This window comes from Hydra vulgaris, chromosome 08 (assembly GCF_038396675.1).
Source record: "Hydra vulgaris chromosome 08, alternate assembly HydraT2T_AEP".
NCBI classification, from domain to species: domain Eukaryota; kingdom Metazoa; phylum Cnidaria; class Hydrozoa; order Anthoathecata; family Hydridae; genus Hydra; species Hydra vulgaris.
This window is the reverse complement of record NC_088927.1, coordinates 10,664,884-10,679,593: the sequence shown is the minus strand read 5'-3', so window position 1 is coordinate 10,679,593 and position 14,710 is coordinate 10,664,884. Positions and strand designations below refer to the sequence as shown.

General features: G+C 28.3%; 1 protein-coding gene across 1 annotated transcript; it reads right to left on the bottom strand.

Annotated features, from left to right (window-relative positions):
• Positions 1–12,652: 12,652 nt before the first annotated feature.
• On the bottom strand, positions 12,653–14,455 carry LOC136083002 (uncharacterized). The gene is made up of 4 exons (XM_065802414.1): positions 14,411–14,455; positions 13,986–14,245; positions 13,639–13,757; positions 12,653–13,436 (listed from the first exon to the last, which is right to left on the bottom strand). The coding sequence occupies exons 1-4, from the start codon at positions 14,453–14,455 to the stop codon at positions 12,778–12,780; spliced, it is 1,083 nt and encodes a 360-aa protein (XP_065658486.1). The 3' UTR covers positions 12,653–12,777.
• Between the last annotated feature and the right edge of the window lie 255 nt (positions 14,456–14,710).

Genomic DNA, 14,710 nt, shown 5'->3' with positions numbered 1-14,710 from the left:
CGAGTATTTGCATGTTCACCTTTTAATTGTTGTTCACGCTTGCTGATGAAAGCACGTCGAGGCGTAGAGATTACGCAAATATTGCCTTCTTTTAGCCCTGGTATGTAGATTTTATTTATATAACACGTTTTAAGCATTGAATTTTTTTTTTTTTTTCAATGATGATATAAAAAGAAAAAAATTACAATGCTTAAATAGATCCACGGGTATTAGGAAAGCCTAAAAATGACAGATTGCGATTTTCTTTCCTACCAATTCTGTCAATTCGGATTATTTAGCTGACATAGAACCTCAAACCGTTTGCTTCTGAGGTACTTTTATAACCACTGCACCACGGCAGCAAAAGTAAAATTTAAATATATACGTTAAGTTGTATTAAGTTTTTCAATACAGTTTTTTGTTGAAGACATGAATTAAAGAAGTGTTAAATACTACCATTTAACAGATCGAGTCATTATTCTTATTATGGTCTAAGCATAATAGTATTGGATGCTTATGTGTTTTGAAGAGAAAAAAGTAATTTTAAAAATTAACTTTGTTTTTCCGAATTTGCAGCGATTTCGGAATTTATGGAAAATAAAACTCCATTTTTTAATACCCAGTTGCCTCTAGTTTTAATATTTTAAACCCATTCACGTTTAGGATAAGCTGTTTTTAGTCTAGCCAACCGTTTTTGGATGAAGTGTAAAGCTTATTGAATGGGACAAGATAATGATTATTGAATGGGACTAGTACAAAAAAATGACAATTTGTGTAGTAAATAAGATATTTCGGCAATTTAGATGTGGTCACTCGTATATAATAATTTATTTAACGTTTATTTCAGTAATAATGCTGTTGTTTTAAACAAATGTGACCAATGGTATTGTTAAAAATTATATTTAAGTTTAATCGTAGTCAAAATTTAAAAAAAGATTTCAAGTAAAATATGTTCTTTCATATTCTTTAAACTCGAGTTCATGAATTTAAGACATCTTTATTTAAGAAGATTTATTTTATATATTTCCGTGAATTTAAGAAATCTTTATTTAAGAAATCTATTTTATAAAACTAATTGGGTATAAAGAATAATAATAAAAAATTTATTTTAAAAGTTTTGACAAACATTAGAGATATTGTTGATTTTTTAATGGTTCGTTAAAATGTAAAAATTGTTAAACGAACTGTTGTGACACTACACATATATTGACAACACATATTTAGTGCGCAAACACACACTGCCTGTTTATATACATATATATATATATATATATATATATATATATATATATATATATATATATATATATATATATATATATATATTTATATATATATATTTATATATATATATTTATATATATATATATATATATATTTATATATATATATGTATGTATATATATATATATATATATATATATATATATATTTATATATATATATATATAAATATATATATATATATATATATATATATATATATATATATATATATATATGTATATATATATATATATATTTGTTTTTTTGTTTTTTTTTTGTTTGTTTTTTTGGATTTAAGTATAAACATCGTGTATAAAAGTGTTATGTTAAATCTAAGTTTTAAAAAATATTTTAAAGTATTTAAAAATAAAATATTTGTATTAAGAGAATTCGTATTGTTTGATGTTTTCTTATTAATATATATATATATATATATATATATACATATATATATATATATATATATATATATATATATATATATATATATATATATATATATATATATATATATATATATATATATATATATATATATATATACATATATACTTATTTAAATATATTTTTCCAAATCGCAAATTATATAAAATGAGACTTGCATACTTTTGATCTTTGTAAATATGTAAATCTTATTTCAGATGAAATTAAACACAAAATTAATACAAATTCTTTGAATGTTGAAGATGTACTCAAAGGTGTACTTAAGGGTATGTCTATTCAAGTTGCAGCTAGCAAATATAGTTTATCAAAATCTGCAGTAGGGTAGGGCTCATAAATTGGCAAGATGTCAAAATCTGCCTGAAAACTATAAACATATCACAAATATTGAAAATAGAAAAATTTTTCATGCGTCTGATGAAACTGCTATTGTAGATTTGCATATGTCTTCAAATATGTGCTACGGTTTAACTAAATTACAAACTAGGTAGTTAGCTTACAAGTATCGTGTTGCGTTGAATTCCAAAAATATTCCTGAGTAATAGCACCTAAATAAAATGGCAGGAAAGCAATGGATTGATGGTTTTTTGATACAACATTCAAAATTATGACTACGTAAGCCAGAAAAAATTAGTCTGGCTCGTGCAACTGCCTTTTATGAACATACTGTGTCCATGTTTTTTGATAACTTGTTAGAAATTCAATTACAATATAAATTTAAACCTGAATGTATTTTTAATGCAGATGAGACAGGATTATGAACAGTTACAGACCCTTTGGAGGATCTGTTACTGTTAACAACCCTCAGACAGGGTTGTTGTCAGTAACAGATCCTACAAAAATTATTTCAACTCGTCGAAATAAGAAGGTTTGTAAAGCTGTTTCAGAAGAAAGAGGGTCATTGGTGACTATGTTGGCTTTGGTGAATGCTACTGGTAATACAGTTCCACCTGTATTTATATTTCCACGAGTAAACTTCAAAGATTTTAATGATAAATGGAGTACCAATTGGAAGCTTAGGGTTGTGTAACAAACGTGGTTGGATGACAAGTGAAAACTTTTTAGTTGCAATGAAGCACTTTGTTTTCCATGCTAAGCCATCAGTGGAGCATCCAGTGCTGTTATTATTGCACAACAATGAAAGCCACATTTTATATAAAACAATAACATTTGCAAAATAAAATTTTAGATTTTGTTTTTATTTCCACCACACTATAGTCTTAGGTTGCAGCCGTTGGATTTGTCAGTGTTATTATGAATTATTAACTTTTTATTTTTAAATCTAAGTTTAAATTTTTATGTTTTAACCAAATGATTATATCTTACTTATTTTTTCTTATTCACTTGATCTTACTCTTTCCTTAAGCTTTGATTCCTTAAATTTTTCTTTAAAAGACCACTAATTGTTACCTGTTTTACCTTTATATTTTTTTTTAATATAAAAGTAAATACATAACAATTCGTTTTCTGTTTTATATAAAAGTATTAGAAAAAAAAAAAATTTAAATAGATATTTAAATATTAGGGTTTTTGTAAATACGTGAGAATGGGACTCGGTGATAAGGCTAATTAAGACTTCTTCTTGCCCCGCCAATATTAATTTTTTATTTATGTGCTTCGAAACTGTATATATTATTGAACGGCAAAAAAAAAAAAAAAAAAAAAAAAAATGTCAACAGTATTGCAATAACCTTTGCGGTAAATAACTGAGGTTTTTTGAAGTTTAAGATTTCAAATCACTACAAGCCTCAAGCTGTTACATAGGAAAGATAAAATTTAAGATTAGTTGACTTTTTGTTAAAACTGGAGAATATAGCTTTGTCTTCAGCAAATAGAGTCACTTTAGATGTAAGATTTTCAACATACTCATTAATTTTTTTATTTCTATTTATTATTATAGAGGTGGTGTTGAACCACAGACTTTTACTTTGAGGCAAGCACGCTAACCGCTGCGCTATGACTGCTCTATTAAACAATTACTTTTGAGAAGAAGCGAAACAGGAACAAAAATAGAACCTGATGATACCTTAAAAGTTACTTAAAATGAAGAATAGTTTTTGTCTGTAAAAATAACTTTATTACTGTTAGAAAAAAATGATTTAAGAAGCTCAAAATCTTTTCCATATATACCATAAACAGCAAGCTAATAGAGAAGACAAAATAAGTCAAGAGCCCTTTCTTAATGGCCTTCATCTAATGCAGATTAGAACGTTCCTAATAAGTCAACAAACTAGCTGAAACTGCAAAATAGTTTAGTCTTATTTTTGGTAATTAATTGCAATAGGTGCATTGGTACGTATAGGTAAATCCAGACAATGATTATTGTATTCTTTGCGAATCAGAAGATAATATCAATCAATCCTGATATCCAAAGATGAAACCGTCAAATTCAAGTTAGTTTCAAGAAAAAAAGTAAGTCCAGTGGCTTTTACATAATATAAAAACAACTGATAAAGGATTACTTCAAAAAACGCGAATATTTGTACAAGATTGATTGAAACAATTTGCTGGCAATGATGGTTTATATGTTTAATATTTTTAGGTACTTTAGTCATGTTTACAGTTATCAAGCATGGCACCCCAAGCAATGAGCTATGCAGTTACCTTAGTATATTTATTTAACCGAAAGTTGTAAAAAATAGACTCCTTTTGTGACCTCAACAATGCACATCAATAGCTCTAACAATTAAATTAAACTTTTGTTTATTTAAGGTGTCCTTTTTTGTAGCTTTTGGTGTGCATTTGTTAGTTACATTGTTTACCTCTTTCAGAGCCTCTTCTGAGAACCACAGAGTTTGATAAACCTTATTATCAGTCAGCCTAAAAATCATTAAGATTAGTTTTTAATCTTAAACCAATATAAGAAGGTAAAATTTAGATTTTTATAACCACCATTAAGGACAAGCAAAATCCATGAGAAGAACCAGTATTAATTATTCTTGACAGGAAAAAATGAAACACAGATTTACATTTACGCAAGCCTAATAAATGAAAAAGAGATGCAAGACTGGTCAACAGAATGCTTCTGCTTCCCCCTAAACATTTTTCTGGTATCTCAATGCAATAAAAGTTTGCCCAAGGTGATTTATTTTATCAAGACAATATCTTCGGTATTAATTCAAGAAAGAGCCCGAGGATTTATGAACTTATGTCAGAGTTTACTTTTCTAGTATTTGTTTACCTGTACAGAAAAATGCAATGGAAAACCTATGAAAAAAACCCATGGAAATTCCATGGCCATTTGAAACACGTTTTTATGGAAAAAACATCAATTTTTCATGAAAAAACCATGAGTTTCCCTTGAAAAAACAAAAAGTTTATCATATAAGTCAATGGAAAGTTGTTTTAAATGGTAAAATAGCATGTTTTATTTTAAAGCTTTTTAAAATCTTATGCGATTCTAATTGTCATATAAACCATAAAACGCAAATTTTATCACGCAACTTGCTAATATTATTGAGTCCTTTTAATCAATGGGATCGCTTTCATTGAATAAAATCAATAAACAAAATAAAATTTAAATCTTGTCGAGTCCTACATTTCTTTGAAAAATAATAGTTATGTCTCACCTAAAACACTAAAATTCGACTTTACCTCAAATTTAACGCAGCCATATGTATAAGCATACTGAAAATAAATAAAACTACAAGTTATATCATACTACAAGTGATATACCTACAATGATAAACAATTAAAATAGATTTAAAAGAACAATTTTTTTCACAAAATTTACTGATGTTTACATGTTTATAATTTTATATAAATTAATTGAAAAGAATAGTATATATAAATTTGATAATTATTATCTTCAAGCTTCAAAAGATCAAAAAGAATCATCAATACAACATATTTAAATCAAAAAATATCAAGGCCATTTTTAAGTGCAAATGCACCGCCAACTAAGAGTGCTGAACCTGGTAATCGTCAAACAACTTACAAATTTTGATATTCATTAATGTTTTTAACACAGTTAGTATCATCGTCCATTTTACAAATCTGAACAATACATCATACAATTAATTCAAATATCAAATGAAGTACTGGCGCCACATTTTGAGAATCGCACATCACCAAATATAAGGATTCCAAAGCTGTCCATTAAAGATATTAGTAAACGTCCATTCAATTTAAAATTAACAATGCTCAAAAGGTTGATGGAGTTTACCCATGCAAAAAAAAGCGTCACTTAGAATATTCCAAGCCACTTTTTATAAAGTCCTCAAACTCTTTACATGAAGGAGTTATCCCTGAAATTTAAAAATTAACCAATGTGACACCGTTACAAATCAGTGGAACCCAGAAAACTACCGCCTGACTTTCTCGACTTCAATTCGATGTAAGGTTTTGGAGCAAATCATAAAAGAAACAGTCATGAACCATCTTAGCTTAAATAAACTCATAGCCAAACAACAACACGGATTTGTTCGCAATAAAGGTTGTGTTACTAATTTATTGAAAATACTAGATGAAGTTACAACAATACTCTTAAAAAAACAATGGACTGATGTAGTTTTTTTAGGTTTTGACAAAGCATTTGACAAAATAGGCAACAGCGTATTGTGCTTGGAGAAAGCATTTCAAATTGGGCCGATGTCTCCAGCGACGTGTCACAAGGAAGTGTGCTTGGACCACTGTTGTTAAAATCTACACAAACGATCATCTAAATGTTTCAAACTATTATTCCTTTAGGCTTTATGCTGATGACATTAAATTAATAGCCAAAATATTAATTGACGAAGGTTCCCAAAAATTACAAAGAGAAATAAATCCAATTGTAATTTGGACAGAAACATGGCTTACGAAACTAAATGTTGATAAATGTTATGCATTTCGGCTACGGTAACCCTTAATATAGTTACAATATATCCTTTGGAACAACTATTTATGCTTTAGTATCATTAGACTCCGAATGTGTCCTTGGTGTGACAAATACATTTACCCTCAGTTGGAAAACGCGTGCATCAAAATGTGCTTCTAAAGCCAACACTATCTTGGATGTAAGAAAAGCGCTTTCCTGAGTTGGGATTTAAACCTTTGGAAAAATTTATAAATAACCTACATTAAACCTCACCTAGAGTTTGCTGTGCCTGCATTTAGTGCTTGCTTAAAAAAAGATATTAAATGCATTGAGCTTGTTCAACAAAGGGCGACGAAAGTCTCTCACTTGGTTAAAAAGTTTGATTAATCTAACTACTAAAAAGAACGCTTGCAGATTGCATTCAGTAGTACAAAAATGAGAAAAAATTAGACCATGTTAACTGGTACATTGAACCCCAGAAACTATTGCTTCACAAGGAGGCCATCGTAAACGCTAACATAGCGAAATTGCAAAAAACTGTGCACATCGGCGCAACTCTTTTACAAACAGAGTTGTCAATCAATGGAATGGTTTGGACAGTTCGTGTTTTTAAAGAGTGTTTGAAGTTGTAAGAACAGTTTTGACCAAAACAACAATCAACGTTAGGTATATATAATTAACAATAACCGACACTAAGTCCCTGATCTGCCTATAGCAGAACTTTTACTCGTGTTCTGTTCCAGAAGGTTTACTCCTTGCATTGTAATAATAATAATAATAATAACAGTTATGACAATAATAATAATATTAACAATAATAGTATTATTAATAATAACAATAATAACAATAATAATCATAATAAGAACACTATTATGTCTGAAAACTTTCATTCAAAATTTTTTTAATAATATTGTTTTAATATTTAGTAAACAAATCGTTAATACTATTTAGCCTATTTACTCTTTTTTTTTTAATTATTTATGTTTTGTTAAATTAACTAATCAAAGCCCTACATAAATTTTTAAAACTACCTTTCCATATCCATTTCCACATCCATTTTTAATCGTTTCAATTTTTGCGTTCCTTTAAAAGCCTCTTTAAAGTTCGCGCATTTAAAATTATAAACGGCATAATTATACCTCAAGCAAATATGCGCATAAATACAAGTGGACTTTGATCGAAATCGTGATTTTGATCAAAGTCCAGTTTCTTTCGCCAACTCCATAATTTAAATAAAATTGCACATGCACAGTGCGCCGTTTTTAGCTTATAAAAAACGTTTTTTAAAGGTTTTTTTAAAGACCCCGTAAAATAATAAATCAAACGATAAAAAATTGCTATTAAAACGTTTTTTGATCATTTTACTTAAACAATCGTCGTTCAAGCAACCATTTAACGTTTACTAAACTTTTGCAAAACGTAATTGTGCCCACTGGGAATATACGTTTATTGTTAAAATATGTAGAAATAATGACTTATTTTCTTTTTGCAGTAGTTGCTTTTTTACTATCTACCTTGGCATTGGTCATTTATTAATTGTTTAAGACTTTAAAATAGCACTTGTCATACAACACTTTAAAATTTAATAACTCACCTAAAACTTAAAAAATTAAAGTTAGAAAAAATAAAAATAAAAAGTAAAATAAATACAATTAATTCCCGGTTAGTTGAACAACCCGTTAACTCGAACTGTTATTATTTCGAACTATTTCTTTATTCCTTTGAAAGCCACAACAGTTGTTTTACTTTGCTTAAGTCGAATACTCTTTAAGTCAAACCGCTTTCTTTGGTCCATTGGAGGTTCGAGTTAACGGAATTTTTCTGTATATGATTATAAATGATCAATTATATTAGATAAGCAGGGTGCGTATTCACAAAACTTTTGTAAGTCAAAAATTTGTGTAAATTCGGCGTAAGTTTTACGTAAGTTCTAAACTTCTTAATTCCGTATTCACAAAACTATTGCGCTTGCAAAAAAACTTGCGAAAGATTTTTCATAAGTTTAACGGTATTCACAAAACATTTTAAGAAAATGCTCAGCTCGATTTACACAAGAAAATTCACGTTATGTAGGTGCTACCTTAACTTTGGCGTAAATATTTGCGCAGCAAACTTATGTTGATTTATTTATTATGTTATGTTAAGATTTAATACAAAGTTGTTTAAGGTAATTGTTACCGATTCATTATGCATAATCTGTTAAAATGTTGCTAATTATAACGTTTTAATATGTTAAAATGTTTTATTTAACACTATTTAATGTTAATTTTTTTAAACTAATAATGTTAACTTTTAGATTATTAGAATAATATTTCTTTTTTATGTTTCTACAAATAAAGGTATAGTAAATTAACGAAATCGCTTTGGCAGTAAATCTACAATCTATTCTTGTAGAGTTGTATTGAGTTTCCAAATCCTAATAAAATATTATTTTGTAAACATTTCCTTGCAAACTCTGCATCAAAATAAAATGCAAACTCTGGAGTCAAAGTAAAAATGCTGTTTTTTGGTTCAAGACAATTTGAAACAAAAATTGTATTAATGGTGATAAAATAATTTGTTAATAAAATAACTGTAATAAAACTATGTTGACTAAAAGAAACTATTTATTGATTTTGTGTATGCTTTTGATTTGCTGTTCTTATTTCTTCTACACTAGAACTAGCATATTTCATAGATCTATTCTTAATACTAGTCCTCATATGAAATTAAATAAACTTATGTTCGTTACAATGTTAGGTTTAGTAACTTTATGGTTATTAAAACATATTTATAATGTATTAACTTAAAGAATTAGTTTCCAAAAACTATATATTTATTCTCTCAATATATTTATGTTTCTATTTACTGTCAGATATATTTTATGTTCAATTATTACCTTTAACATAATTATTAAAAAAAAAGTTATGAAAAATGTAAGTCAAGAAGTTTATAGTTGAATCAAAATATTGCAATATTATCAATAATTATAGTAAAAATCTTTAATATAAAATAACTTTATTTAAAGATAATAAAAAGACGTTGTTCTGCTAACTTTTTCTGAATCAAAAATTTTTTATTTTATGATTTACATTAGTATAATAAAGATTTATGGAACACTATTTACATTTTATTTAATACTCTAATATCATTTACTTAAAACGGATATTCCAATAATTCTACCTGCACATGGGCAACATCAAAACTGGCGTGAAACTAAACGTGCTGTTTTGAATGATTATAGAGATGTGGAATTTCGTCAAAAGTTTCGTTTTTCAAAAGTTGTTATAAATGACATTATCACAACTCTACATGATGATTTTTCACCATTGACTGCAAGATATAACCTAATATATTCAGAATCAAAAGTGTTAGTATCACTTAGACTCCTGTCATCAGGCACTTTTCAAAGTGTAATTGGTAAGTAACGTTTCAATTGTAATTGGTTACTCTGTCTTCCTACATTCCATATTACTTACAGTTGATCATTCTGTCTTTCTGCAAAATTTAATAATGGAACGCAAGACGTATACAAAAAGATTTCAAGGAGATTCAAGTGAAAAATATCAAAGGTAAAAGTAAATTTGCAGTAAAACAAAGCTAAATTTATTAGCATTTATTGTAAATGTTAGTTGAAAAACTATATAAGTATAGAGTATATAAAGTTTTTAAAATAACATTTATTTTAGCTTTGTTTTATAGTCTATAGTTATAGCTTTATATTAGTATAATATATGGTATAATTCTAGTGATATCTCTAGATTAAAATACCAACTGATATAATAATCTATTAGAATAAAATATCTATACTCAAAACTATATGATATAGTTTTCGTATAAATATTTTAATCTAGTAGACTAAAATAACTTCTAATTATTTACATGTTTTATAGACAGCTTCCATGTTTTTTTCGTCTTTGAAGTTTTAGAGTACTTAATCAAAATATATATATTAGTATTCTCTAATAATCCTATGTCTAGGAGTCCTAGAGGTAAGATTCAAAAGATATATTTAATTTAAATAATGTATATTTAATTCAAAATGTGTTTTAAATTTCAACTAATTTCAACTTCATTTTTTCTTAAATTTTCATTTCAACAGTATAAAAATAAATTAATATCACATATATGCAAAAGCTTTTAATAATAATAATAATAATATTAGTTACAAATTGAGTAAAATAAATATACCACTTTATCTCCATTTAAATAAGTTTTTTATATGTATGTTTTACACAATTTTATTATTTGCAAAGTGTTTTTTTAGGATGCGTTTAACTAACTGGCCTAAAAACCGTTGTCATGTGTATGCAATCTCACAATGTATTGATTCACCAACAAATGATTCAAATTTTGGTAAAAACTTAGCTATTAAAACTTTTAGTTGTGGTTGTTTCTTGCAATCAGAAAGTGAGAATGAATCAGATTGTGATCATCAGCCCAAAATAAATAGTGTTTCCCAAAGTTTTGATAGTTTTATTTATCCTTCAGATAATAAGTTTTTTGACTTAACGGATAATATCCAATCATTTATAAAAGACATTTGTATTTGGGTATTACAGCATCAAACTACACGAGAATGTGTTAATGACTTATTAACAATTTTAAGAAATTATGGGCACCAACTTCCAAAAGATTCAAGGACAGTTTTAGGAACATTGAACAAAGTTGATACAACCGAAATGAATGAAGATGAATATAAATACATTGGCATAAAGGAAGACCTTGAAACAATTTTAAGGTGTAGTGCAATTAACTGTCATGAATTTAAGCTACTCTTTAATGTAGATGATCTCCCAATTTTTAAATCATCGGGATACCAGTTATACCAATTAACTAATATACCAATTGCATACCTATTACATCTCAATTTTCTGTTTTTCAACCTTTTACTGTTGCTTTTTATGGTGGTCAGAAAAACCAAATCCTATTGAGTTTTTTAAACAATTTTGCACATGAGCTGAAAGAGCTGCATAATAAAACAGTTATTTTATGCGGTAAATCCTATTGTGTCTCAATCTTCGCAATTCCATGTGATTCGCCTGTACGCAGTCTTCTGAAGGGTAATGTACAACATTGTGGTTACCATGCCTCAGGGCTTGAGATATAGAAAATCGTCAAGCGTGTTATATCGCGCTCGTAAAATTAGAATATGTTTTCATTGAGCGTGATTATGTGCGCTCGAGATAACGTCGGCAAGCGCGATCATGAAAATTGCTGAAGGCGATGCTCATAAAAAACTTTTTATTTTTAATATTTTTTTTTATTTGTTACATAATTCTTTCGTCAAAAAATGTTTAAATTAGTATCACACTCATTAAACTACTTCAACGAAGTAGATTTTATACTTCCAAAACTTCATGTATATTGTCAGATCGCGATTTTATTTTTAACCATTTATGTTATAAAAAAATAATATCAAACAAAAATGCAACTTCTTATTGGTTTAGTATTGAAGTATAACTCAGTGACTTAGGGTTGCTTCGTTGTTTTGATGTATGTATTTTAAAATGTTATGCTGTAAACTTAATTAACGGTTAATGGTTTTTATATTTCCTGATATTTTTTATTCAAATTAACTATTTAATTTTTTTCTAAAATTACGCTTTTTTTGTCTTAAAAAAAAAACACAAGAATAATTTGAAAATTTTCTCTTTTAAAAACTATTCATTAAGTTAAATAACAGATTTTCCCCTCAGCTGTTGCCAACGGTGTTTCCTCTTCTATATTGTCTAAACTGAATGCAGCTAATTCATCTGTCATGTCTTCATCAACGCTGTCAATTTCATCATCGTCATCAAAAATTTGATATGTAATTAATGTTGTTGCTGTTTTCTTATAGTCAACTGGATCATCATCAACTTGAACCACTAGTCTTTTATTCAAATAAATTTCTTTTGCTCGCTTTTTAATCAAGATTATTTCTTCTTTTGACCAGCTTCCATGGTTTCCTAATATCATAATGCTATCATTTAGAGTGTCGTGATTCATAGATAAACGTTGATTTGATAATATGCTAGTTACTGTGCTAAACATTCGCTCCACGCTTGAGTTTGATCCGGAAATTGCGAAGATAATCGATATAACTTTAATAAATTAGGCAACTTTGACTTTTTGTACAAAAACGTCGACCTCCGAATTTCTCTTGTCTGGCGATTGCGTACAATTGCTTCAAGATTGGTTCTTGAATGAATCAAAAATAGTTTACATTCTTGGAAAACTAACTTTTCATTAAAATTGGATTGTTTCAATGGTGTTTTAAAGTGCGTGGACAAAAACTTTATTTCTTCCGAGCCAAACTCTTTGTTGTCAGTTCAGTTCTGCGGGTCGATGACCCGCATGGCGTGATAAATCTCAGACTCTTCCTTTATGCTTGTGAACCTGCTGTCTAACGTATTTATAAGTCTGGGTATAACCTTTCTTTTAATGTTTCTGACTAAGCATAATGCTTGATCTACGTCAACCAAAGTCATATCTAAGTTTACTATTATATACTTTCTATTACTGGGGTGTTTTCGTTTGTCGCCAGCTTTACTAAATTGACCAGACAGTGTTTCAGGTAAGTTATGTTTGCCCTCAATAACCATGTAACGTGATCCATTGCTATTTAAAAATTCTAAATCTGTATCGATTTCTTCAAGCTTTAATTCCAGTTCTAAATTTGTTTGGTTGATTTTAGCTAGAATTTCATGCGGCAACAGTTCATTTGCTTCAAATACTTTCGATGCTGGTACATTGAGCTCTAGCAAATCATGATAAACGGCAACAGTGCAAAGAAAGTTATATGATTTGAATTTCTTTAATAACCCTTGCCCCTTTGCTCTTGTAGTTATAGGGTTTTTCCGTTCATTTACGTAGTTCTTGTAGGCCACTATATAAGCTGGCCAGGATTCCAATAAATTCTTAAAAGCTATTATATGATGGCCAACAAACCTCGTTCCTGTTAGTTTCGGTAGAGTGTACTGCGTAGTACCTAAAATATTTAATCTAGTTTAATATTTAAAAATTGAATAGTTTACATTTATCTTAGAAAAATCCCAGATAATGTAAGAAAGGTAATCTTGTCATGTGTTTTCACTATGAGCCAAGTTCTTGGAAAATAAAATGATAAACTAAAATATAAATTATGGTTTTAAGCCACAACGTTTTACCGCAAACTTTGCGGTAAACTTTACCTAAAGCTGCAGATGCATTTATTACTTCTTGTTTTATTTTCCCCGAGTTTCGAAGCAGATAAAAATTTGTATTGTAAAATTCATCAACTTTTTTAATTTGGAGATCTCGGAAAAAACCTCTTTAACTGCCAGTTAGATTCTGTGGTTGACACAATGACTGGAAGTAGCCATTCCCTTTCTGCCTTTATTTGCGTTATGACACCGCTATATTTTTCAAAGTTTACACTTGCACCATCGGATGTTATACTAATTTATTTTTTTAATAACTGGAGTCTAGTTTAAATTCCCCGGTTTCAAAAATGTTATTGGTTCCCTTGACAATGGAGTCTGCTTCTCCTCCGCCAAACCTATCAATATCAAATAGATCCAGAACCATATAAAAAGGAGAACCACATCTTTCAATTCTTGCCAAAACTAACTCTTTTTCTTTCTTTGTTTTTCGAGCTTGGCTAGCATCACACAAAATTGAGAAGAATTGAGCTTCTTTCAGGATATTGGAACATTTTTCACGCACAGCCATCGCAATGCATTTTACGAATTCACGCCCGCTAGCGCCATTTTTGTTACGTTTGATCATTTTAACACCATTGATCTTACAGCTCTTTACCTAAACATTTTTGTAAATGAGGTATTATATTTTTTGACTCAAGGTTAAATTTACAATAGATTAGTAAAATTTACAAAGTTGGAAACATACGAACTATTTTTATTTGAACCAACTATTCAATACTTTATCTAATATGTTTAAAATAGTCAACATATTGATACTTACAATAACAGCAAAGTTTTTGTGCGGCATAGTTGGCAGAAGGGCCATTTCATAGGCGCAGTTTACAAGTCTTATATACGCGTCATCCGTTTTTTTAACGTCATCCGTTTTTTAAATAACGAAAACGATATTGACGCTTGTATCTAAGAAACAAAAAAATATCACAATTACAGAAGTACACTATTTCCTCAAACTTTTACGTTATGCAGTACCAATCTTAATTGAATCATAGTTTAAAACTTTATAACTCTATAATATATTTTATAAACATCAATTTCATTTAGCTTTTTTTAAGGAAAAAAC